Source organism: Phyllostomus hastatus, unplaced genomic scaffold (genome assembly GCF_019186645.2).
Source record: "Phyllostomus hastatus isolate PE091 unplaced genomic scaffold, TTU_PhHast_1.1 phas_contig_58, whole genome shotgun sequence".
In the NCBI taxonomy this organism is placed as follows: domain Eukaryota; kingdom Metazoa; phylum Chordata; class Mammalia; order Chiroptera; family Phyllostomidae; genus Phyllostomus; species Phyllostomus hastatus.
In genome coordinates, this window is record NW_025333916.1 from 55,237,127 (window position 1) to 55,262,604 (window position 25,478).

Sequence of the window (25,478 nt, forward strand, 5' to 3'; positions counted from 1 at the left end):
TTAAAACAGAAGAATCAAGAAAAAGGTCTTTCATATTAACCCATATGTTTTTCATGTCCAGTGTTCCTCCTCCCTTCATGCAGATATGAATTACTATCTGGTATCATTTCCTTAAGCCTGAAGAGTTTATTTTAACATTCTCATGTAGGTCTGCTGGCACCGGATCTCCTTAGCCTCTGTTATATGAAAATGCCTTTATTTTGCTCTTATTAGTGAGGGATTCTTTTTCCTAGGTATGGAATTATAGCTTAATTTTTCTTCATTACTCTAAAGATATTCTACTGTCCTCTGGTTTGCACTGTCTCTTGTGACATCAGTTGTCATATCTTCATGGTTTTCCTCTCCGATATGTTATCCATATTTTTCCCTCTGTACTTTAAGGTTTTCTCTTAATCATTATCTTCATGCAATTTGACAACACGACCATTTGCCAATGAGCTCATGTGTAGTTTTTCTTTGTGTTTTCTCTGGTTTTGGTTTGGTTGAAAACTGTGTAAGTGTACATTTTTATCAAATTCAGAAAATGTCTGTTGTGTGTTCAAAGATTTTTTCGGCCCCAACATCTCTTTCATCATTTTTTGGACCTTCAATTACACAGGATATTGTTCTACAGGCCACTGGGCTCTGTCTGTCTTTTTCAGACTTTTTACTCTTTAAGTTTGGATAGTTTTAGTGTCTTACTTCAAGTTCACTTATTTTAACAGTCTCTAATCTACTGCTAAGTCTATCCAATGAATTTTACATCCTCACTCAAAGGAGTTTTCAGATGTAGACCTTCAGTCTGTTTGTTGTTGTTGTTATTGTTTAAAATAGCTTCCATTGTACTGCTGGGTTTTCAGATCTGTTCACATATTACATCCATATTTTCATTTATATCCTTAAAATATTTATAACACTTTGTACAGCTGTCTATTGTCTTTGTTTGGAAAGACATTCCATTTTGACAGTTTTGAATTTGGGCACATGAAAGTATGTTCTAGGTTCTGGGTATATAAACCTGAAAAGCAATCCATGTATTCAGATACCCACGTATTGTGCTGGTGCACCTTGCCCCACTGGGGTTGAGATGAAAAGCCTATCAATTAGGGCTATCAATGATAACTTTAGAAAATTAAAGACTTGACTTGAATTAAAGAGTAGATTTTGGTGCAACTGGTCATAAAGAGTAGAGTCGGGAATTAGCATGCTATATTGTTATTCATGATGGAGTGTGTGAAATTAAAGCTTCACTGAGTAGAATAGAACCAGATTATGGAGTAACTGGAAAGTTAGGCATAGACTTTTAATAGGAAATGAGAAACCATACTGCCATTTTATAAGGTAGAGGAGTAGAACCAAGAAGGAAGGTCAGTCTACTAGAAGTGCTCAGAAATACACGACAGATTGTCTTCTACACGTGAAACATGGAGAGCACAAAGATTCCCATCAAAAGTAGCAGTATAGAGGATAATGACTTTTAGGAATTATTCAATTCAATGAAACCGCGATTCTTTGGAAAACATATATAAATATCTTTTAGAGAGTAGCCGTAGTGGAGTTAGTTGCAATATTTGGCATACATAAAAATCCAGTTTTCTGTAAAACGTAGTCTGTGAGAAAGGTAAAATTGAGCGCCTAGCTGCACAAGTACAATGTTGCTGTAAGAATAACTTGATTACAGTCAGCAAAACTGAGAGGGTTTACCGGCAATGTTAATTATTTGCCGGGGAAGGAACAAGTAGGACATGAATTTAGGGTTCTAAGTTTGTGATACTGAAGTGTGGTTTGGCTTCTCTGAAAACTTCAGTATGGGGAAACAAGAAATTAGAGCAAGAATTCTGATAAATGAACTTTGGTTTCTCTTTCTTAGTTATAGAACATATGACTCATTTTTTTCTCAAATAGCACCAAGTGTTTTGTTTTTTAACTTGATTTTGTTTCAAATTAAAAAATTTGAATGTCTGTCTGAGAAAGACAAAATCCATAGATAAAATAAAGCAGGTGAACCTAGAAAATAAGACATATAATAGAAAGGATCATACCTGCTTTAGTATAAAAGACTTCAAGAATTTTGAAACTTCCACAGCGTTATTGTTATTTGCCATAAATAAGGAGCCAAAGTTGTCTCCTCTTCCAAGAGCTGAGGTCCTCACTGATTGAAAAAGTGTTGAGAAACATGTTAGAAGACTGTGAAACTGAGTTGTTGGCCAAGCGGTGGATAGCTGGTCAGAGTTAGGTGCCCGGGATAAAAGTTAAAGGGAATGTACTTACTCACTTAGAATTCAGAAGGGTGAAGGGATTGAACAGGTGGAGGGATCAGAGAGGTTTTGTGAAAGGGGTGGCTGACGAGCCAGACCCTGGAGTACAGGCAGGAAGGACCGGCTGAAAAAGGACTTTCGTTGCCTTTTTGCAGAGGAGAGATGTAGAGGTGAGAAAGTTGGAACCTAGTAAAGAAATGGAAGCAAGTTGCTCAAAGGGAATTTGCGGCATACAGTTAAGTTTGGGCTGCGGCTAGATCCTAAAGGATTCAGTGAGGTTTTTATCTATCAGGACAGTGGCTCCAAAAATGTTTCCAAAAACAAAAACCCAACCCAAAAAACCCACTCATCTACTCTGTCTACATTAAATAAATGCCCTCTGAAAATTTCTATCTCCCTCTTCTATTCTACAATTTCCTTTATTAAAAATCCTGGCATGACCCACTAAAAGAATTACATATTCTGTTAGGAGGTCGAACGCCTTGTTGGTGAACACTGCTCTAGTGAAGGCCGTGGAGGTGTCTGAGCTGAGGACAGAGACGGTTCTCTTAGCTCTAAGACTAAAAACTGGCCTGGTGACTCGGGGTGACTGGAGGGGAAGAATCACCCTAGCTTGGGTGGTTGCTGTGGCCACTAAGGGAAACATTTCTTGAATTAATGAAGACAGAGTGAGCAAGGCCGTTGGAAAACACGTTGCAGGGGGGAATGAGAGAACGATCGAAGGTGATGAGAGGAGACGTGATGAAATACATGCAGGACGTACAGGGAGGTCTATGTCTATGATGTATGTATGCATAAACACGGAATTAGTCACCAATAAAATCAAAGCAGCCATATGAAATAATTGCCTCAAAAGCTTTTAAGAATATTATAAGGAATTCTAAGCTACTAAGCCAACTGGTGATACAATGAAAAAATTCTGTAACTTTAGGAGAAAAGGAAAAAAAATTGTTAAGCTCCCATTGGGAGCTGGTATTAATATGTGCAGTTTCTCATTTACTCCTCAGAACTCTGTCAAAAAATATTGATGTTCTCATTCTACAAATAAGGGCGAGGAGGCTCAGAGATGTTGCATACTTTCTCCAAAGTAGAAGAGCTAGTCAGATCAAAAACAAACATCCCGACCCCGGCGGGTCTAGTTTCAAAGCTTACACTTACTGATAGTGTAAAGTTCTAATTATGATAAAGTGATACAATTATTTTTAAAAGAATGAGCTGTAATTTACTTCAGGACACAGAACGATTTTCAGAACTACTTGTGGTCGCAAAATAACTCTTTATAATCCACTCTTCGCTATTTGCAGAGGGGAAATAAAGATTTATAATCAAATGTCAGGTAATACTATAAAAATAAATGTTTTAATTTATTTAGTTGTGAAATAGCTGTGGTAGTTACAATTGGATGCTGGAGCTGAATATTCTGAAAGTTTTAATTGGAAAAACAACAAGGATGCTTTCTCAGGCACTGATGGGAAACTGTCCAATTTCTAATCATCTCCTCTCCCAGCTGATGCCACACAGTGTAACAAGCAAGTTGCACGAGTGTATCATATTAACGCAAAATACCAACGTGGGCAGTGCTAGAACCTTTGCCCAGAGCTGGGATTTCAATGGGAAAGCAGTAGATTTCATGTTAAACTTGGACTAGTAATGAAATTAGCAATTTCAAGAAAAAGCACCTAGTAAAATCCATAGCTCGAAAATTTAAAAGATTTTTATTTATTTATTTATTTATTTATTTATTTTTAGAGAGGGAAAGGAGGGAGAGAGAGAGAGAGGGAGAAACATCAATGTGTGGTTGCTGGGAGTCATGGCCTGCAACCCAGGCATAGCTGGGAATCGAACCTGCGACACTTTGGTTCGCAGCCCGCGCTCAATCCACTGAGCTATGCCAGCCAGGGGCAAAATTTTTATTAGTGGTTTAATATCAGATCATTTTCAAGTTACATGCTTTAGGGGCCAAAACAAAAAATCATCCTCTTTGTATGAAATGAAGAACTTTGCCTTTAATTGGGTAAAGTGTTTACATTTTCATTTATCTAAATCCTGTACATAAACTTACCTTCCAAAATACTACATTGGCAGATTATGTTGTCTGAAGCTGGCCTCCGAAGACTAACTCTACAAATAACCCTTTGAGACAAACAACAACCAACAACCGGACAGTTCCTCTGGATAGGCACTGAAATATTTTGCTTTGACATGGGAATAACAACCCCTCCCTATCTGCAGGTGGTTTCTGAGCTCAGGCATTCACCCTCTCCTGGGGCAACTGAGGAGCCTGATGCGCTATCACCTACATCCTTCCCCAAGAGCAATTTTCTCAGCAGTCTAGAAAACTTTGCTTCCATTCTGCAGGTTCTACGGACTGAAATTAAACTTCGAACTTCTTACTAAATGCGGCACTCGTCATCAATTTAAGGATACCGCCAGAATGACAAGAAGCAGGAGTGTCTTGCAGGCCATTTTTAGGCACCTATCCAACCCTTAGAAAAACTTTCAGGGATGATGTGCTTTCTATGAACAAATCTTCATTAGATATATTCTCCAAGCTGTGAAGCTTTTTCGATTCTTATAATCTTCCAAATTTGGATACCTCTAAGGGGAGACATGTCAAAAGCATCGGGCTCCAATTCTGTCAGCAATACACCCTCGGACTTCCCGCGGCAGTCCTGCCTGCTGTGCGGGCTGTGAGGAGCTCGTGGGACGAGAGATATAACAGTCAAGCACAGCCAACAGTAAAATGGTGCTAAACTGCTATGCAATCGGGGAACGCAGACCAATTCCACATTGATCTTAAGAGACCTTTGTTCTTGCAGGACACTACTGTTACTGTTCCTACAGTTAAAAAGATTTATAATTTGGTGTATCCAGACTTTTTAGGGGAAGCTTCTTATATTTGTGATATACATGTATACACTACTTATTTTCATATAAATTTATGTCTATATAATATGTATGTATATATATTTTTTTGTTACTCCATCTAAACTTTTGGAAATTGTTAAAGAAAAGTTTTTCTGACACCTGTTAAAAATGGTAAGGAAGGCTTTAGTCAAGGAACTACTGAACTGGGGGTTTTTCAGTAGAGGAGAAAGTTGAAAGTTCTGAAAACATTAAGGAAAAGTAGGGACTTGTAGCCACGGTTGGAGTCAGTGGACTGGAAATTACAAAGAGGTAATTGCATCAGGGGTCGGAGGGATTCTGGCTGTACTGACCTGACAGGACTCTCGCTGGAGGTGGGGGGGCAGGGATCACATAGCTAGGGTGGGGATGAGGGATTTTATCAGGTAGAAGGATGGGGAATTTCCCCTCATGCGATCCAGCAGGAAGGAGTCTTGCTAAACTGAACTAAGGGGCCAAAGGCAGAGCGCACGGGGGACCCCTGGGAGAGGAACTTTGGGAGGAGACTGACTCAGGTTTGGTCACAGTGAAAATCTTTGCTAAAATACAACTTTAAATAATTGTAAATTATTTGGGAAAATAATTTCAATAATTGTTCTGGAAAGAATATCTGACCAGAAGAAAAGCTCATGAAATATTCATCTCTCAAAACAATATAGAGAGATGAATTATCCTAATGGTCGGCGCTGCCACCATCCACAAAAAGTCACTGAATACTGCGCGTCACGCTCCATACTGCCTGGCACGAAGAAAAGAATTAGACACATTCTGTCTGTGCCAGGGAAGCCCATACAATGTAGCAATTAATACCGACGATTTCTAAATCAATGACCAAATTGCTGCCCTTAGAGCAAGATCTTCAATAGGTTTCTTCAAAAGACAAACAAAATGGAAAAAAAAAAATCCCTTCCATCAAGGTTCTTTCTTTTTCTGCTCGTCCAAGAACCGTTTGCTCGGTCCATAGCTTTTCCTGTCTCAGCACCTCCACCCACCCACCCACCCACTCTTTGGAGCCTCTTGCGCCTGCGCACATTGCAGTCATACCCGCCAGAAGGGGGCAGGCCACGATTTTCTGTCCTCCGCTCCTAAGTTCTGCTGCCCCTCTTCTCCTAGCCTTCCACTGAGCCGCGGCCTGGATACGCTTCCTTAGCAACGAGTTGCCCTTGGCAACAGGAGGACGCTAGCCGGTGAGCTAGGTTTCCCCGCTTGCTGTTCGAGGCCCAGGCCGAATCATGACGGAGATCTTGTGCCAGTGGCTCAACCAGGAGTTGAAGGTGTCCCAGACCGTGAGTGAGTGACACAGCCCTGGAGAGCGGGCCAGGGCCGAGCGATGCGCGGAGCCCGAGCGTGGCGCGCTGTTGGAAGGTGGCTGCGCTGTCGCGAGCTGCGCAGGTGGCGCGCCCGCACTGCCCTGGCAGCGCCCTGGGCTTGTCCAGCGCCCCCTCTTCCCTCACCGCAGCCACCTCCGGGCTTCTCCCATTCCCACTCTGCTATCCCGTTGGGCCCAACCACGCAGTTTCTATCCTGCTGTGCGCAAAACCACTGAAATGGGAAACCTTAAAGCCAGGCACCGCACTCCTAGAGGTTTGTGCTCCTGGACCAGTTACAATACCTGCTCTGAGTGCGTTTCCGCCAGCATAAGATAGACCCCAGTCGCACTTTCCGTAATTACCTGCCATCAAGAGAGGTATGTGGGAAATGAGTTAATGCAGAGTATGTGACCATCTACATATTTAGCAGCTTTAGCCCCAAATTTACAACCGGTTATTTCCGACTGGTATTTACTCTTGCCCACAGCTAACTTTATTTTAGCCTAATTTTATCCCAACTATCAAGTTGCCACCCGAGGTCTCCAAATCTCCCGGAGAGGCAGTTTTATATGCTGACAACTTCTGTGATAGCCAAGTCATGCCAACTCAGCACCACACTCTGCCTCACCTTCTTTCTGTTTGTTTCAACAACAAGGAGGTTTGTGTTGGTTGGTTGGTTGGCACGTACCCCAGCTGGTATGGGTTTTGCTCAAGGCAAGAGGATTTTAGTCTAAATCATTTCAGTCTGTATTCCCAGAAGCACCCTTGCATGAGACCAACTTGCAACCTCTTACCGAATGCTTAGGCACTCATACCAGACCCTGTGCTGAGCCCTAGAACAGACAAACGGGCAACCCTAAGGGGCATCGCCCCAGGTGTACAGATGAGTAAAGAGTCTGAGAGAACTTAGTGGTCTGTTCAGGGTCTCACAGCTAGATTCTGAAGCTAGATCTCTGACTTGTGCTCCTGGGCACTTTACTGCATGTTAGAGTTAATACTTAGGGGATCTAATTTTCAAAGAGTCCACTCTTCCAAATGCATTCATGTGAGCTCCCTTTATAGAATTATTGTTCCATGTGAAGTCCCAAAGATTCAACCACTGAGGCAGTTGCAACTTCACAGCGCATAACATAATCCCTAGGTGGTTAAGTGTCAAAGATGGATTTATTAGTGTTTGTTTAGAAGTGGTTCTGTCTGTAAGTTACTTGCTGGGACAAAGAAAACAGTGTAACAATGCTACGTGAGTGCATTTGCTTCCTGGATGAGACTGGATAATAATGTTCAGTCGTTTTGGAGAGGCAGCTAAACTGAGTTGATTTCTGAATTATTCTGAAAGGCAGAAGTCAATTTGAATAAAGCGTGTTACTGAATTTTGTGTCGCCTGGACTACCTCAGATATCAGAAGTAAAGGAAATGAATTCCAATGATCCTCAGCTAAGAAGTCTCCCTCCACGTAATGGGGGGAGGTCTCTGGAGTCACCAGAAACTTGGTCAGTCTCAGCATAGGAAGATTAACATCTATGTCACCAAAGCTGACAATTGTCAGTGAGTTAAATGTAACCAGTCCATTTCCCCTGGAAAACAACACTTAATGGTGTATGTGAATGAAAAAGAGTCGCCCAACATGGAATTACCCCTGAAATTCAAACCATTATTTTTATAATGCAAACTAAGTAATGCAGTGTTACTAAAGGATTTACGGTAAAGATTTTTAAGAACACTCCATTATTTGCCTCTGTTTTTACAAAACTCTTATGAATTCACCATAAAAATATTCTCCAAAAATAACTGAACATTCACAATAATTGAGTAGAAGCCATTAAATTCCATGCATCATACCAATCAGATCCTTTGCAAGGATGGATGTACAAGATAGCCTGTGTTCTTTAAGATTCTGGTTGTGGCTATGTTGACATTTTTACAGTATCCAAAGTAGAAATAATAACCTCTGGGTCCCAATATTATACCCTGAAAAGTAAGAATAAGAATTGCTATCTATTTGGGAGAGTAAGATGAAGTTGCCAATGAAAATGACCTACCACAGTTCTTAACATCCATTACATCAAGATACTAAACAAATGTCTTGAATCAACTATTCTTCTGTCTCTCACTGTAGAATAATGCTTGGTATAGTGCTTGTCACCTAATAGGCATTTAGTAAATAATCGTTTGTTACACGAAAGTCTGAGAGGAGGTTTCAGGCTGAACCTCATGGATCTGTTCATCTTAAAAAGGTCCCGCTGGGTTCTTCGGTCCTCCGCTTTGTGATTTCTGAAGCTGTTTTATTCCTTTCATCAGGCTCTTAGAAATTGCTTCTTACTAACTGAAGATACATGTTTCTGCTTTTATAAATCAGGGTACTAATTTATCAGGAGGAAAGGACAGCAGGGTAACCTGTCCTGGCCCTTGAACACCATGTACCATCTTAGTGTGATGGATACAGAAGGCCAGATTTATAGATTAGGCTGCCCACTGAATATTAGAAATTAAATATCATCAAGGGAACTCTCAAATTAAGCTAATATTTGATTTGTCTTACTTATCTTCTCTAGAGATAATGTATCTACATGCTGAGACAGGCTAGATTAGACTAGATTAGACCAGATTCTATTAGAGTCAGATTCCTTCCTCCTCCTCCTTTTCCATCAGTGAATGAGTAAACTATACTGTTCACTGTTATTTTCCAGTGTTACCACTACTACAAAGTTTTCTGCAATGGCAATATTTGTGTATTCTTCCATTACAGCAAATCCCTACACTGAATAAAGTTCATTAATATATCCAAAGATTATAATTTACATGATATTTAAAACAATTAAATAGAAAAGTTGAATTTTAAGATATATGCTATGCTCCTTGTTAATTTCTTTTTTGTATAAGTGGGTCTTCGTAGCTGGCTAATTTTGTTCTTTTATATTAAATCCCAGTAACTTTTGTCTTACAGGGTGATATTTTCTATTATTTGTCCCAGGATTTAAGGGCATTTTTATTGGGGTCCCCTTGATTAGGTCTTATGTCAAGACCTTTTCAAAAGTGTCAAATTTTATTTTTGTAAGGAGATATTAAAATATCCTATTGAGTATTTATTTATATACACTTTATAATATATTGTGGTGGCCTTTTATTGGCTTAAGATGACATTACCAATCATAGAGTCATAGAATTTTAGAACCAAAAAGAATCTTTAGTATCAAAAAGAATCTTAGACATTGCTTAATCCTTTCTTGGCATGTGAGGTCGTTAAATAAGACATGTTTAGAGATTTGTTTAGGGTTGGACAGCAAGTTAGCGGTAGATTCAGAGCCTTCTGACTTTTAATTCACTCCTCTTTTAATCTGGTGTCATTATGCCACACATTTTTCTCATGCTTCACCCCTCAGGGTCATTAGGAAATATACTGCTCCTTGTATAATACAGCATATATTGATATTTTCTGGTTAGCTCAGCGGCATGTCCCTTGATTAGAACACAGCTTCTTTTGATAAGAAATCGACACAACAAATCTATTAACACAAAGCTGTTGTGTAAATCAGTGTCAAAATTTTAAGATTTGAAGTTTCAAGGAAAGAATGTCCCCCAATATTCAAACCATTAAAGAAGGTCATAATGAGCTAGAGATTTCGTTTCAAATAGTAAATCTTGAGAACTGTGATAAAGCCTTCCAAGGAGAAGGTGGCTCATCCCATTATCATACTGGAGGAAAAGAGATTGCCAGAGTCCTCTACCCGAAGACCACAGTGTAAACCTGTAGTTGAGCAAAGCAGGGTTTACTGACGTGTTGCCAACGAAACAGAGCACATGTCATGGAGACCTGTGGGGCATCTCAATAAGAGGGTGTTAGAAAGGGTTTATAGCGTTTGGCCCTGTGTTAGGTGTTTTCGAGGAGAGGTCCAGGAAGCGGTGCTGGCGCGGTGTTGGCTGCTCTCAGAAGCACAGGCATCTCAGTGGTCGAGTGTCTTCTCCAGGAAGAGGAGAAAAGAAAGCGTGGCAGAACCATGAAGAGTAAAAAAAAGCAGCAACCACTCATGATGGTGGGATTAGTGGATGTTGGTCTTTCAGTGTTTTGGACAATATGGTTTTTGTCTGAGTACAAAAATGATTACAGAGGGATTTTGTTTTTGTCTTGACCCATTAGGGTCTAAGAGTGGCTTTGTCCAGTGTTGGTGGTGTGCTGTGAAATGGATACTGTTCAGCAGGAGAAGGCCAAGGTCAAGCTGTGAGGGCTGGGCCGGGTCCTGGGATCACCAAGGCCTGCGGGGGCCAGGCTGGTTCCCAGCCTTCAGCAGCTGCTCTTGTCCCTCTCGAATGAAAGTCAACTTGCTTGGCTTTTTAAATGTGGTTGACATTGCAGGCTAGATCTTTGCTCTTCTATTGGAGGAGTCAAGGTCACAGGTCATGGAATGTATAGGTCTAAAGACTTCGGTCTACCATTCCCAAATCCAAATATCTCTATTCATTTAGTGGCAAATTTTGACCAGGAATGCTATGCTGCTATGCTTATTCTTTCCTTCCCCCACCAAGATGTTTAGCTGTAGAAATCAACTACTTTTGATTGCACATGTTTCTGGTGGGAGCGTCACAGCTTTTCTGGCCCTGAATGTGAGCCTGTGTCTGAATTTAAGAACGACGTCAGATATTTGCTCTCTGAAATTTGCGTTACCTTTTAAATAAGAACATTTGTACCCCATGGCCGGTGTGGCTCATCCGGTCAGAGCATCATCCCATACACTGAGAGGTTCGGGGTTTGATTCTTGGTGAGGGCGCGCACCAGGGAGGTGGGTTGGATCCTTGGCCGGGGCGCATCCGGGCGGCACCCAGTCGATGTCCCTCTCTCACATCGATGTTTCTCTCTCTCTCTCTTCCTCTCTCTCTAAAAAGTGATGAAAAGATGTCCTCTGGTGAGGACTTTAAAAAATGTATCATAGTCATTTAAATGTCCTGAGTACATGAGTCAAAATGTACTGAGGATCCATTATTGAGCTTGTGGATTGTCTGATTCATAGAGCCTGTTATCTTAAATGAGGAGACACAATAATAACAATTGTCAGCGAGCATTCACTGTGTGCCAGGAACGCTAGGCACTTTCCATATAGTATCTCAAACCAGCTCTCGTGAAGTAGAGCCCATCACTCCCCCTCTCTTACAGAGGAGCCGCGGAAGTTATCACAGCTGTCCAAAGCCCAGTGGCTTCTAAATGAGCAAGGAGCCCAGCCAGCCCAGAGAACCTCTTCCCAGGGCCCACGCTCTCCTCTTTGCCACTTTGGAACCCAGAAGGCCTCCCTCCTTCCAGGGCCTTCTCCAGCTGCCCCAGGACCAGTTGGGGGAAGAAGCTCATGGGCCATTATTTCACCCGCTGTCGCTGCCTCAGACAGACCTCTCACAAGGGCCACACCAACGGTTTCAGCAAGAGGAACTTCAGTGATGGGGATCAGTCCTGTGGCTTGGAAGGGGGGAGGTGCCGCTGAGCCGTGGCCGGCCAGCCTCATCCTGGGTGCAAATGGTGTTGGGCTCAGCGTGGAGCTTGACCCTGGGCTGCCGTGGTCTGTTTCTCATGCTGCTCCTCGTCCGAGAGTCAACCACCTCTCGCTTCTCGTAGGGAATTCCGATTGTTAGCGCGAATTAACTTACAGAGGGGGGCTCTCGTGAAATTAGTCATCTTATTCAGCAACATTTAGTGAGAAGAGTAATATGACAAACCAAGGGGGCAAAGATAAACTTTCCTTTGCTTTTCCTTTTTTTCTTACCATTTCTCTCCATCAGCCCCTCTCTCTGGCTTCTTATCTGTTCTCATACTTTTTAATATATATATATATATTTTCTTCTTTTCTTCTCTAATTTCTTGCATGCATTTTTCTCTCTTCTTTATCTCTTTCACATATTTTCCTCTAGTTTTCCCTTTGTTGCTTTTGTTGGTTGCTGTATTTTTTCACGCATTGTTATCTTTTCAGTCTGGGTAGTGCACAGTAAATCTGAAGAGTCCTGTGCATACAAAACTGCAGATAGATGTTTTCGTACTTGGTTATTTGTAGTGAACTCCTTGACAGTGAAACAATGAGTGTTTATTATTCTTTTTTGGCCTTTATATCCATAAATGCCTCCATTTTATCTGTATCAGAATTGCCTTATTAATACAACATGCCGATTCAAAGGAAGTGGATTATGGCTTTATTTCTCTAGTGATCTTTTTGTAGCATACAGTTGGCTATTGGCTGTTTTCCCAGTACATTGAGAGCGATGGAATCGGATGCAATTATTTCCCAGTTATTCACGAGCTGGACTGTAGGCATTCAGTCCACAGGACCAACAGGCCTAGGGCAAAATCCCCAGGGAGGGGCCGGAGGAATGAGACCATCTGAGTGCTGGGGGCACCATGGCTCCTGAGAGCAAAGCTATAGTCATTAGATTATTCCTAGAAATCCATAGTCTCTTTGTCCAGCAGCTCTTCAGAAAACTGAGAGAAGAATGGGGCTGGACTAGGGAAGAGAGAAGGGCGAAAGCAGAGAGAAGGAAGCAATGGACGAAAGAGAAGCAAGGCTCCTCCAGAGCAGCCCAGGTGGCACAGTGGGACAGTGGTGGCCGCTGAGATGAGGGACCACAGTTGGTGGCGGGTCTCTGAGGACAGGAGAAAGCATCCGTGACTCAGGAGGAGGAGGTGGCACATCTCACCCTTTGGAGGCAGAAGCAGCCATTTGGATTTCATTCGCCACAAAGACAATGACTGCCGGAGATGCCGGGAGACACGGTCAACAGATTCTAACGCTCGGCAGTTCAGGAGCCCCTCCCGAGCAAATGAGATCAGTGGGAACACTTCACACCATTTTTCCACTGCTTCATTATATACTGATTCGCCTAAGTATATGGGTGTTACTAAGAGCATAAAATATTCTGAGCACAAAAATTAGGAAAACTTTGGGCAAAATTGGGGGCTGGTGTCAGACATGCAAGAGTCTGATTCCTGTGATAACGTGTCATCTGCTGACTGAGGTCTCTCTGCAGGGGCCTTTATGGAAAAACTCACTCCGCCCCGCTGCAACCACGCACCAAGCATCAGGTCTGCAAATCAACATCCCTTCACCTACAGCCAGCCGCCTGATTATCAGTCAGATAGGCAGCAGAGGGCAGGCAATCTGGGACGAATGAGCTTGTGACAGTGCAGTGATAGACAGTGCAGTATTTTGACTGCTGTTGCTTGAAAGACCCTTACAGAAACCTGTTGAAGAGTTCTGCAGGGTTTTGAAATCATCTGAGAGATGATGGCTTAAACATCATCTTTGAATACCATGTAACCTTTTATCCTTTACTTCATAAAAAAAAATACAAGTGACTCCAAACTAAGGACTTTTTTAGAAAAGCAAATTCTGTTTAACACTCCATTTTCTTTTTTTCTGCACTTACCATCAGGTGCCTCCTCTGTGGTAGGCTCCATACTAAGCAGTTCTCCTACATCACCTTTAATCTTTAAAATAGCTCTTCAAGATAGGCATAGATGTGCTCTGTTTGTTCTAGAGATAAGAAACTCAGGAAGCACACAGCTACTAAGGGGCAAAGTCAAGATTCCAGCCCAGATATCTCTGGCTCCAAAGCCTGTCGCCCTCGGTGCCTCTCCATCCCTGCACTGAGCAACAGCTGACCCAGAGCGATGCCCTGAACACCAAGGAAAGGCTTAACTGTTTTCGGTAGGCTTTATTCTAGAAGGTGCAGATGACTTTCATAAAATTTCCATTGTAAAAAGGTTAAAATTAAGTCTTAATTATTGTTTAAAAACGTTGGATTGCACCTAACTTGGCCAGAATACTCTGCCAGCATCATCCACAGGGTATATTAATAATTAGGGCATCACAGTGTAATTTTATAAAATGTAGTGAAGGTTTGTGTTTAAATATGAGGTGATAAGTTTTATTGGTTGTGTTTGAATTTGATCAGAAGCTGTCTTTTTTATTTTCAAAATTTCACATCATCGAGTACTGATAAATATTTATCACTACTTTTGAGAAGACTTCTACTGTTCCACTTCAATTTGGTTATTAAAAAATATTTCTAGAAGCATTTTTATGGAATTTTTGAGTTCAGATTAAATTTTGGAGTCTTACTCTATGAGTACATAATGGAAATGTATAAATTCTATGTGCAGCATATTTACTTTAAATCTCTATGTTTAAAATTCAGATCCCAAGTCGTTTGCAAAGGCGTTTTCCAATGGCTATCTGATTGGAGAGGTTCTGCACAAATTCGACCTTCAGAATGACTTCTCAGAATTTGCAGAAAGCAGGTTAGTGAGATTGTTTCTTACTTTAAAAAAGGTCCATTTCTCTGGCATTTCAACGGTTTTAGCCTTCAATAGTAACTTTTAAGAATCCCCAGTCTCAACATGCCTTTTAAAGCCTAAACCAGCCAAGAATACCTTTGGTGTGGAAATTGTCACTTCCTCGGGTGCACATGTGTCATTGTCCCAGGTTGCAACAGGACCTCATCTTTAAAAGAAACCCATTTTAATATCTTCTAATTTCTGCAGTCTTAGGCTAGGTTAGTTATTCTGTAGTTAAATGGCTCTACTTTCTTTGAGGAGGAAGTGAAAGAAAGAGCTATGGTGTCCTGGTCACTTGGTGTTTTATGTGTGTGTGTTAAAAATATAAACTAGGACATAATTAATAGTAAAACAAATCCATAATATTTTTTGGTTTTAGCAACTATATTGAGATATAATTCACATATCATAATTCACCATTTAAAGCACACAACTTGGTGGTTTTAAGTATATTTTCATATTCACGGCCATCACCACTATCTAAACTCCCAGCCTCTGGTACCCACGCGTCCCTGTACATTTTGGAGTGATGGACTCAAACAAGATGTGGCCTTTTGTGACTGGCTTCTTCCACGTAGGGTGTTTGCAAGGTTCATCTGTGTTGTCACCTGTATAAGTGCTGCTTCATTTCTCTTTATTTTTGCTGCATTATGATGGTTGGATACACCCCATTTTGTTTATGAATTCATCAATTGGTGGATATGAGTTATTTTCCGTTTTTGGCTATTATGAATAATGCTGCTATAAAATATTGTGTTTTTACATAGAAATGTTTTCATTTCTCTTGGGTATATGCTTGGAGTGGAATTGCTGGGTTATAAGATCTAAGTTCATATTTTGAGAAACAACCAAACTGTTTTGCAAAGTGCCTGCTCCATTCACATTCATTCACACTCATACTAGCCGTGTATGAAATTTGGAACTCCTCCACGTCCCCATGAACAGTGGTTCATTGCCTTTTTTATTTTAGCAATCCCAGTGGGTTTGGACAAACGTGTAATGACGTGAATCCACCATTACAGTATCTTACAGAGTATGGTCACTACCCCACATCCTCTGGGCTCTGCCCACTCATCCCTCCCTCGCCTCAGCACTGGGCAACCACTGATCTTTTTCCTGCTCCCATATTTTTGCCTTGTCTAAAATGTCATATATTCGGAATCATACAATATGAGGCCTTTTGAGGTCGGCTTCCTTCAAGGAGTAGTATGTATTTGAGCTTCCTTCACGTGTTTTCATGGCCTGATAGCTTATTTCTCCTCAATGATGAATGATCTTCCATGGTCTGGCTGTGCCACAGTTTACTTGTCCACTCACCCGCTGATGGGTGTCCAGGCTGCTTCCAAGTTTTGGCAATTATGGATAAAACCGCTGTAGACATCATGGGCGGGGTTTTGTGTGAACATAAGTTTTCAACTCTTTTGGGAAATACCAAGAAGCAAGATGGCTGGATTGTGAAGTTCTTTGCCTCTTTTTAAACATCTTTGAGGGGCCTTCAATCTGTCTGTCCTTCAGAGGGCTGCTGGCTTGCACAGCACCTGCTGTTGCAAGGCTGCTGGGCATGGGGGCTGCCCCAGGGCCGGGCTGAGAGAACGGAAATGGGGCACGCGGACATGGCCGCAAGCCCTGTCTCCTTAGTGAGGTGTTTTGTTGTTGTTGTTGTCAAATAAATGCTTCTTGGATTGTTACATGCCTTTGGCTAACTTCGAGAGTTGTGAAAAGGTTGATTTTTATAATTTTTGGCGGTTTTCTTACTAGCTTCATAGAGGAGCGGATTTTTGCAAGCCCTTCCTCTGCCCTCCCTGAAGGCCGACTCGGAGGCCACGCGTGCAATCCTGCTAGTTCCCACTAGGACTCTCCGGTCGGTCGTTGGCTGTGTGCAGTCGCAGGTCTCTGCTGAGTAGTACCCGTGGGGCCAGGCTTCTGGGCAAAAGAGTCTGGCACTTGCACTCTAGAGGTGAGCGATTCTTTCACGGTTCAGACTCGCAAGTTTTACAGGTAATAATAGTAGGACACGAGAGAAGTCATGGATTGGAAACACATTTTCACCCTGGATAAGTTCGGAAGTTTCCATGGTACTGAGGAATGTTCTAACTCACACCCTTCCCCCATCTCTCACACCTCCTCCCGAGGGTGAGGTCTATAAGTTCCCTCACCACAGTCTGGCCCCGACTGCCTCTCCTGCCTGCACTCCGGCGCTTGGCCCCCTCTGCTCCCGCCTGCGCTGCCTTCCCTGCTCCCTGGCCTGCCCTGCCCCCCCCCCACCACCATTTGCTCACATGCACAGGCTGATTCGTCACGACCTGTGTGTGAGCAGATCTCCAGTCCTTTGTTGTCATTGTCTATTTCCCTTTCATGGAAGTTATAAACTTACCCTACACGTTTACGTCTTCTAACACTGGTCTCTTTGCTGTCCCTTCCTTTACTTGAGTCTCTTTCACGTTTCACACTGCACATTCAAACACCTTGAAGTCAGAGGTGTCAAGCTGTATTTCTTTGCGTCTCGAAGGCTACCACAGACATATGTGGCTTTCAGGAAATGTTACTGAGTTAATGAACAACTACATCGCCTGGAGAACCCTGCACATAGAAACCCTGCGCAAACTTCTCAGTAAGAAGATAAAAACTCTATACCCCTGTCGTCAGGTGTGATATTCCCATCAGCTTAAAGAACTTCAGACATTCCCGTTTCTCTCTCCCAGGCGTGTCTTGTGAGGTGCTTGCTTGGGCGACCCTCACCCACCTTTCCAGCTGCATTTCCCACCAGCCTGGAGCCCTAACCTAAGCTGCTCTGACCTGCAAACACATCACATGTTTTTGTTATGCCTTGGACCTTTGTACAGTAATATTCTTCCTTCACTTCCAACACAAGGAACTTGATTCATTCCTAAGACTAACTGAAAGTTCACCCTTTCTCTAAACTCCTCTTTGACTTCCCCAGAAGATGTAGTGCCTGTTTTGTTTGTTCTAATAACACTTTGGATGCCCCTTTCCTTGTCACATTTAAGTGAATTATTTATTTATACATCAGTTCTTTGCTGAGTGCCACCCACGGGAAGGTGCCCAAATAACGGCTCATGAATGAATGTAGAAATGTTTTCTCCTCAACTGGACTGCAGAGTTACTGGAAGTTACAAAGGGTGTTGATCCTTCGTGCGCCCAGCGCTGCCTCGACCCCACAGCAGACAGACACACACCGATGTTTCTCGGTGGGTGAATGAATGATGCGGAAAGGATACCTGCTGGGCCATAGAAAACTCAAAGGACCACACTGACCATATCGCACACGCAGTATTTCAGGCGGACTGAACCGGCCCTTGTTAGCAGAGTCATAGGGGGCCTTTGTGCGAAGCGGAAAAGGGGGCCCTGTCCACATGGGCACCAATGTGAAGGCCCAGGCGTTCGTGAACGGAAGGCATTTGTGCGAAGAACAGGGCGGATGAAGCGGGCTCGTGTGGGGCTAGGGCCTGGCACACAGAGCACAGGGCAGCTCTCACAGCCTCGCCCGGCCTTTGCACGGGCGTGTGCCCTGCTTATCGTCCTGTGTGACAGCCCTGCTCTTCCCACCACAGAGGACTACCGTTCTGTCCCCCCGGGAGTCATCGCAGTCCTGAAGGTGGGGAGGGCACCTACGCACCTGACAACCGAATACGACCCATCGGTAGTTTTCGAAACAACCCACTTTCAAGCAGCCTTCTAAAGAGGGAGGAGACCAGTATGTCCACGGACATGGCCTTTGTAACAGTGTCTTTGGCGAGGAAAGAATTCTTCTTTGTTAAAACCAGTTGTTTTTAGGCGGCTGTCTAGTGCAGAGCTCACGATTTGAAGATTTTGTCTAATACTTTTAGTTTCTTTAGTCTAAAATGTAAACAATAAACTAAGTGTATATTGCTAAGAACTTAGTTCCTTGCCTTGGAAATGACTGAAGCCTAAGAAAGACTCATCTGACTGAAAGAATTCTCTGTTGTAGAATACTTTTAGTCCATCCTAAAGGGTGGGAAGTGAGCAGATTAGTTGAAAGAATGAAAAGTGAAGAAAGAACATAGATATCGTTGGGAGAGCAGCTTCTGCTCGCTTTGGAAGGCACATTCCCTCGCCTGGGCCAGGGAGCGGGGAGGCGAGGAGACAGGTAATCCCCTGGCAAATCAGAACTGCGAGCAGCGGGGGAGAAGACTCGTCCCAGAGCACGTTTCCTACTCCTCAGAGTCACCACTGACGGTGCTGTGTCTCCAGGGCACGGAGGTCCCCGTGGCTCCTCTGGGCTCACAAACAACTGTCGGTGACCATGTCACACGGGTTGAGTGTATGCTGTAACGAGAGCGGACTTCCAGCGACTCACACGCCAGTAATATTCCCAAGCTTCGATTGGTTGGAAATTTGGAATATGTATTAAAAACTCCCAGAGAACGGTACCGTTAGACGTGGATTCTTCGGCCTGTCCACAGAGGTACTTTAAAGCCTCCTGTGTGACCGAGCCACGCTCTCGGCGGGCTCCCAGCATGTTCTGCGGCCACGTAACCCGCCTCTTTCACGGGCCGCAGGGCTGCGCTTCGATGACATTTGGGAATCAGCCGTGTTTGTTTCTGGATTCTCCCCCCTGACTTACGTTGCTCTTAACCTCTGCTGCCTCTGGTTAGGACCCAGGCCAGGGCTCTGACGAGTGGCTCTCAGGCCACACCTTCCCAAGCGCAGGTAGTGGACTCCTGGGGTGGGAGGGACCTGTCCGAGGAGCATAACCACAAGTCACTGATCCGGCCGTCCACGTTCCCAGCTGTAGAGTACGGTCTGCTTTACCCCAATTGTTTCAGGCGAAAGTCTGTCACCTCGACCTGTGAGGTCGCTGGTGGGGGACCGCACTGCAAACAGGCACCCGAGAAGACCCGAGAAAAATGTCTGCTCTTATTGTTAAATGTTCCTAGTGGCTTTCATTCTATCTTCTCATCTTCTCTAAGATCTGTTTCTCTTTTATTAATTTAAAATACTATATTCAAAGTTTGGCCGATGTAGTATGCTATCCTGATATTTCTGATAAAGGAGTAGTAGTAAGTGGAGGAAACGTGACTGTAAGTTACACAGCTGGAGGAGGAATTCAAGGTGTGTGTCACTGTTTTCGCTGACGTCGGCCTTCCCACAGTGCCGGCTCCTCATTCGTATTTAGAAATCGTCTATTTCCCCAGCCCCATCTCCTTTTAGAGGTACATTTTAACTTGCACTTAATGGGCACTTTTGGCTAGATTTTAGGAGATTCAAACATACCCAAAAATGGCATGTGCATTTTGAGTATTTGTGTGGAAAATGTTCCATAGGTCTCATCAGATTTTCAATGATATAAGTGGTTTTTAAAAACATGATTAGAACCACTACTTGAGAGGAATCTCTTAAGATAACAGTGTACTAGCAATAGTATCTAAAGTTTAAGTGATCTCATTATGCTTCTAACAATTTAATTGAAATTGTTAGAAATTACAGTATATTCCCTCAAATAATTTTATAGTGCAAAATGAAGTTATTGAGTGAGTAACTCTATTGTATTAGAAATTATACCAAATGCATGGCAGCTCCCTCTGTTCTAAGGTATCATTTTGGGGAGAAAGTTAGGACATTAGCTTATATTCAAATATATTTAGTATATATTTTTTCTAATAAGGAACATTACTAAGTGTTTGGGAGTTAAAGTAAAGAGAAAATAGGCCAGTGTTTAAACTTGATATTTATATCCAGGTGGATCGTATAGAGACACGAGAGCTGAAAATGCTTCCCACATCTCTTGCTTTATTTCTAATGCCGGATCTGTAGGAAGGCTAATAGCCCTGGATCGGTTGAGGCTTCCATTACAACAGGCACCTCCATTCATTCATCACTTGTTTGTTTGCTTGTCCAGGGCAGACACTGCCTCTTATTAATCTTTGTAAAAGTTTAATACATTTGTAAATTTATTTATAATTATTTACATATTATTTTCGTGAGAAATTTTATAAATAAATTCTTTGTATGTAATGGGTATTCAATGAATGTTTATTAGTTAACAGAGTAAGTTAATAAATGAAAGAAATCATGAATTTCTTCTAAAATATGAGCCTAATTTGATAATAGGTAACTCAAAAAATGGATATAACTTATCATTAGAAAGCTTCTACCGATTCTTAAAGCAGTCATATAACCTGCGGAGTGAAGATCACACAGCCCATTTGATTGAAGGGTGATGTCACTTAATCAAAGGCCCGGACAGCATGTGAGAGGCCCGCTGTTCGGGTGCCAGCGCGGTGCTCGGGGCTGTCTTCAGACACCGGTGACAGTGCCACTGAGCGAGACGGACAGTCAATGTGCACTTGTGACTTCTGCATAAAGCGTTTTTCCAAACCACAGTTCAATTTTCCCATTTAGAAGAAGGAACCTCATTATCTGGTTTTGTATTGACTTCTTGTACAAATTCTAGCACCTATTTTGGTAGGAAAGTGTACACAATTAATGAGTTTTAATTTATTCATTCAAAAGAAATAAATGCATAACATTAAGGACACTAGAAAAGCTTTATGTGTTTGTATGATTGAGTGGCTTTGGAGAGGAACGATATATTTTTAAAAAAAAAAACATAGTGCCATGGGCTAATTCAGACTATTGGATCATGGTAGTATCTGAGACATTTTTGTTTTTAATTCAAAGCCGGTGTCTAAATCTGTAAATATTTCAATGCCTAGGGTTTCGAGTGCCAAGCTTAATAATTTTTCTCGCTTGGAGCCCACGCTTCACCTTCTGGGCGTGCAGTTTGACCAGAAGGTGGCCAGCAACATTATGACGGAGAAGCCCGGGGCCGCAACGAAACTGGTGTATGAGCTGTATACCGCTCTGCAGAAGAAGAAGAAGAGTGGGCTGATTGGGGTGGAAATGCACACCTTGCAACCCCTGCCCAACACCAGGCCGCAGAACATGAAAAGTGAGGCTTTGGGGGATGTAAGTACATAGGGAAACATTGGCATTGTCACTGTGTGAAACTTGGTGGAGAGAAGCCACAGTGAGGCCGTGTTCTCAGAGAAGCCTCATGGGGTCAATGAGTCCCTTATGTGTGTTAGCAGCCGTATTTGGGTTCTATTTGCATCGTTATTTCCAAGGCATTTATCCATTTTTGATGTCTGCCTTCGTGCTCTCCACATCGCTAATAGCTTATCAAATTCTGTGTGTTCCTGATTTCCTGGGCCTGCTTCTGTCTGTCCAGTTAGACCCCTACCCTCTCTGCTCAGCTTTCCTTATAACCTACTGACATGTCCCCTGAGCTTCAGCCTGGGCACTAGATGACTCTTCTCTAAACTCCACTCGCACTAGGTTCTGCTTAGCAGCCTTCTGTATGACATACACCCCGTCTCCCAGTTCACACTGACATTGGGCAGCTCTCACTCCGTGTTCTCAGCCTGCCTTGCTAACTTGACTTCTTCTCGGTCCTCAGTGTAAAGTCTTCCCTCTGCGTTGTTTGGAAGCCTGCCCTTGAATGGGACGTGTATAGTCCCACCCTTTCCCCTCTCGTCCAAGCTCCTCCTCCTCGTCTCTCCTCGTCCCCCCCCCAGCTTTTCTCCAGCTACTTCTGTGCAACCTGCCCAGGACACGTGGGCTCCGCACATGACCTCCCTGAGCACAGGTCATTCTCGGTCTCCGGCGCTCACCTCCTGTGCTGATGTCACTGTTAACCTTCAATGTTCATGTGGCTAGTGGTCCCACAAGGTTTTAGTTCCTCACATTCAAGGCACGTGTCCAGTGCCTGGCTTTGAACACTGAATACTCATTAACCATGTTCTAATAAATGGGTATGTCTTCCTAGTAGATAGTTCTCTCCAGTTCCTGTGCTTTTCCCCATCAGCAGGCAGGTCATGAAGGTGGGACTGGGAAAGAATGATGCTTTTCTTTGTGATGGGAACAAACACATTTACATTTCTTTTAGTCTCAGCCCCCAGAATGGAGATGCACACATTTGATTAGCATAATTTGGGGACTCCAAACTGTGTTTTCATATCATACCGTTCAAACTAAGTCATGTTGACACCTGCTTTGTCACACTAGACAGTTGTGACACCTAGTCCATTGGTTAATTGATGAGTTCTGAAAATTTCAATGGAAAAATTATATATATATATATACCTGTGAGTATGTAACATTCTGATGAACCGAATCACTAAACTAATGTTTATGGGATATTCAGCAACGGTTGAGCAGAAGACGACAAAATGAAATAATGGCCAAAATCCAGGCGGCTATCATACAGATTCCGAAACCTGCATCAAATCGTACTCTGAAAGCACTTGAGGCCCAAAAAATGATGAAGAAGAAAAAAGAAACAGAGGTAAGTGACAGTCCTTTAAAATTGTGTGCATTTATCTTTTCCTTTTTAAAAAGATTTTATTTATTTATTTTAGACAGAGGGGAAGGGGGAGAGAGAGAGAGAGAGAGAGGGAGAGAAACATCAATGTGTGGCTGCCTCTCACGCGCCCCACACTGAGGACCTGGCCTGCAACCCAGGCCAAGGGCCCTGACTGGGAATCAAACCAGAGACCCATTTGTTCGTAAGCCGGCACTCAATCCACTGAGCCACACCAGCCAGGGTGTGCGTTTCTCTTAATACAGGAATGATCTTTCCCTAAAACATGTCAAATTCCCCAAACTACTTATTTTCTTTTCACGTGATGTCTGGCATTGCTCCTTCTCATTGAAAGGCTTCCCCAGTGTGCCCATTCAGTCCATTTGATACTTCTTTTTGCTCAGAAGCAGAGGATGTAGCTTCAGGCAAGGGATGACAGACCCCTGTTAAATGACGGTGCCTGTATGGCCTCCTGTGCTGGGGATTCTGTGGTCACCAACAAGCCAGCCCAGAGCGGGTGCTGTCATACTGACCCCCGTGGGTGCACCAGGGCCCAGCTGGGCTGCACGTATGTATGTGCCATTCCGACTATATGTTTTTACTCAATTTCTCCTCACCATGCTGTACTGTGAATCCTAGAAATGTTAAGTGATTTGCTTGTTATCAGCATGTTTAAATTTAAGTTACCTACGTAAGTGCTATTTTGCTAGACTGTAGCAACTGTCAGTCATTCCAAGGACACAATCCAACCCTGTTTCCCAGGGGAGCAATACTCCATTTTCATACAGGTTCCTGCAGTCTGCCCTCCCTACCACCACAATAATGTCAACGATACTCTCTCCCGTGACCTAAGGAAAAGATTAATAGCTGCCATTTACCGAGCATCTGCTACATGTCAGGCTATGGATTGGGCACTTCCCATCACCTTTGGTTTATGTGTAAATGACTCTCTAGCTAGGGTGTTATTTTGTCCATTGTGCATATAAGGAAACTGAAACTCGGAAAGCTGGCACGTTTTGCCCAAGTTCGCAATGCTGGTAAAGCAGAGATAGACAGGTCTCTCTGATTTCTAAAGTCAGTGTGTTTTATGTTTATCTCCACGTATTTTTAACATTAAAAAATCCTGTGCTTGGATTCTAAAAAATGCTACCCACAGAGGTTTTCTTCTGACCCCATTTTTTAAAGTATATAATTCTTTTATTTCCCAGAGTTGATTAAATTTTGTTAGTAAGAAGTATAGTAAATAGAGGAGGAACTAAAATGAATTTTCAGAGAGCAAATTAATAGTGTAAATAAGATTACATGAGAAATGTTTAAAGTACCCGAGACCATGATTGTTAAAGAAATATTTATATCCAAAATGCTTCTTCTCATTTTAAAAATTGTAACAAAAATTTTTAACCAAAAAATGTCCTAACTCTTTGATAATCTTTATTCTTATTAAATGCCCTTCAATGCACCGTCAGAGCTAAAATTGCGAACTGAATGATTCAGATGAGGCAGTTTTCATATTATTTTATGTATATTTAGCCTAGAGTTGAAGTAACAAATCAGAATTATATAACTGTGTTGGAGTGCAGTTTTTCATATCTCAATTACCTTGAATTAGTAGTGCAAGTCATCTAATAAACTTGAACAAGTATGGTAAAGGGAGATTTTCAATGATTTTTAGAGGCAGGAAACTGATAGTAAACTTTGTTTTAAGGATGTGGCCAAAGAGATCAAGAAGTTTGAAGAATTACTAAAGAAGGATCTCCAGGCAAAAGACAGGTGGGCTATGAACTATTGTAATAATCACAAAACTACATTCTTTTCTACTGTAAGTTTTGAATATTCAGAAACAGTTTATCTAGAATGTGTGTTCCAAAGATTTTTTCACTTTGTAGAATCTTCATTAAGAGAGTCTATAAAAGAAGATAAATGACTTAAAGTTCAGACTAATTAATTGTTCATTAACAATTGCACAAAGTTCAAGAGGGAGGCTGGTTCACAGTTAAATTATTTTTCTGTGCCCGCACGCTCCTCTAGGTTCACACACGTCTTTGACATGCTGGCCAAAGTTGTTTTGAGCTCACATTTGTCACAGGGAAACCTTCGTGAGACTCTAGTTGGTTTCTCCCACATTGCACCCCCGCATTTAGTGTGGGGATTCAGTGCAGACCTGGTGAATTAGTTTGCTGATCAGCTGTCACTAAATCAGTTCAGTGAGTCTATTGCAAAAAGTGCCTGATTAATGGGCTTAATTTGCCCAAAGATAAAGATGTCCTATTAGGGGTCATTGTTTCACAGAAAATAATTGATTAGGGACTACATTAATAGGAGCAACTTGAGTTTTGTTGTTGTTTTGGGTTTTCTTCATTTTTACACGGAAACTACCA

The 25,478-nt window shown here is 42.5% G+C and overlaps 1 protein-coding gene across 1 annotated transcript in view; it reads left to right on the forward strand.

Moving 5' to 3' along the window:
• The first annotated feature begins 6,317 nt into the window (after positions 1-6,317).
• The window catches only part of SPEF2 (sperm flagellar 2), a 138,573-nt gene continuing 119,412 nt past the window's right edge, over positions 6,318-25,478 (forward strand). Inside the window, exons 1-5 of the mRNA XM_045847804.1 lie at positions 6,318-6,431; positions 14,618-14,720; positions 21,455-21,707; positions 22,945-23,085; positions 24,806-24,870. Of these exons, the coding sequence (XP_045703760.1) occupies positions 6,374-6,431; positions 14,618-14,720; positions 21,455-21,707; positions 22,945-23,085; positions 24,806-24,870 (620 nt within the window). The 5' untranslated portion in view covers positions 6,318-6,373. The remainder of the gene's footprint in view (positions 6,432-14,617; positions 14,721-21,454; positions 21,708-22,944; positions 23,086-24,805; positions 24,871-25,478) is intronic.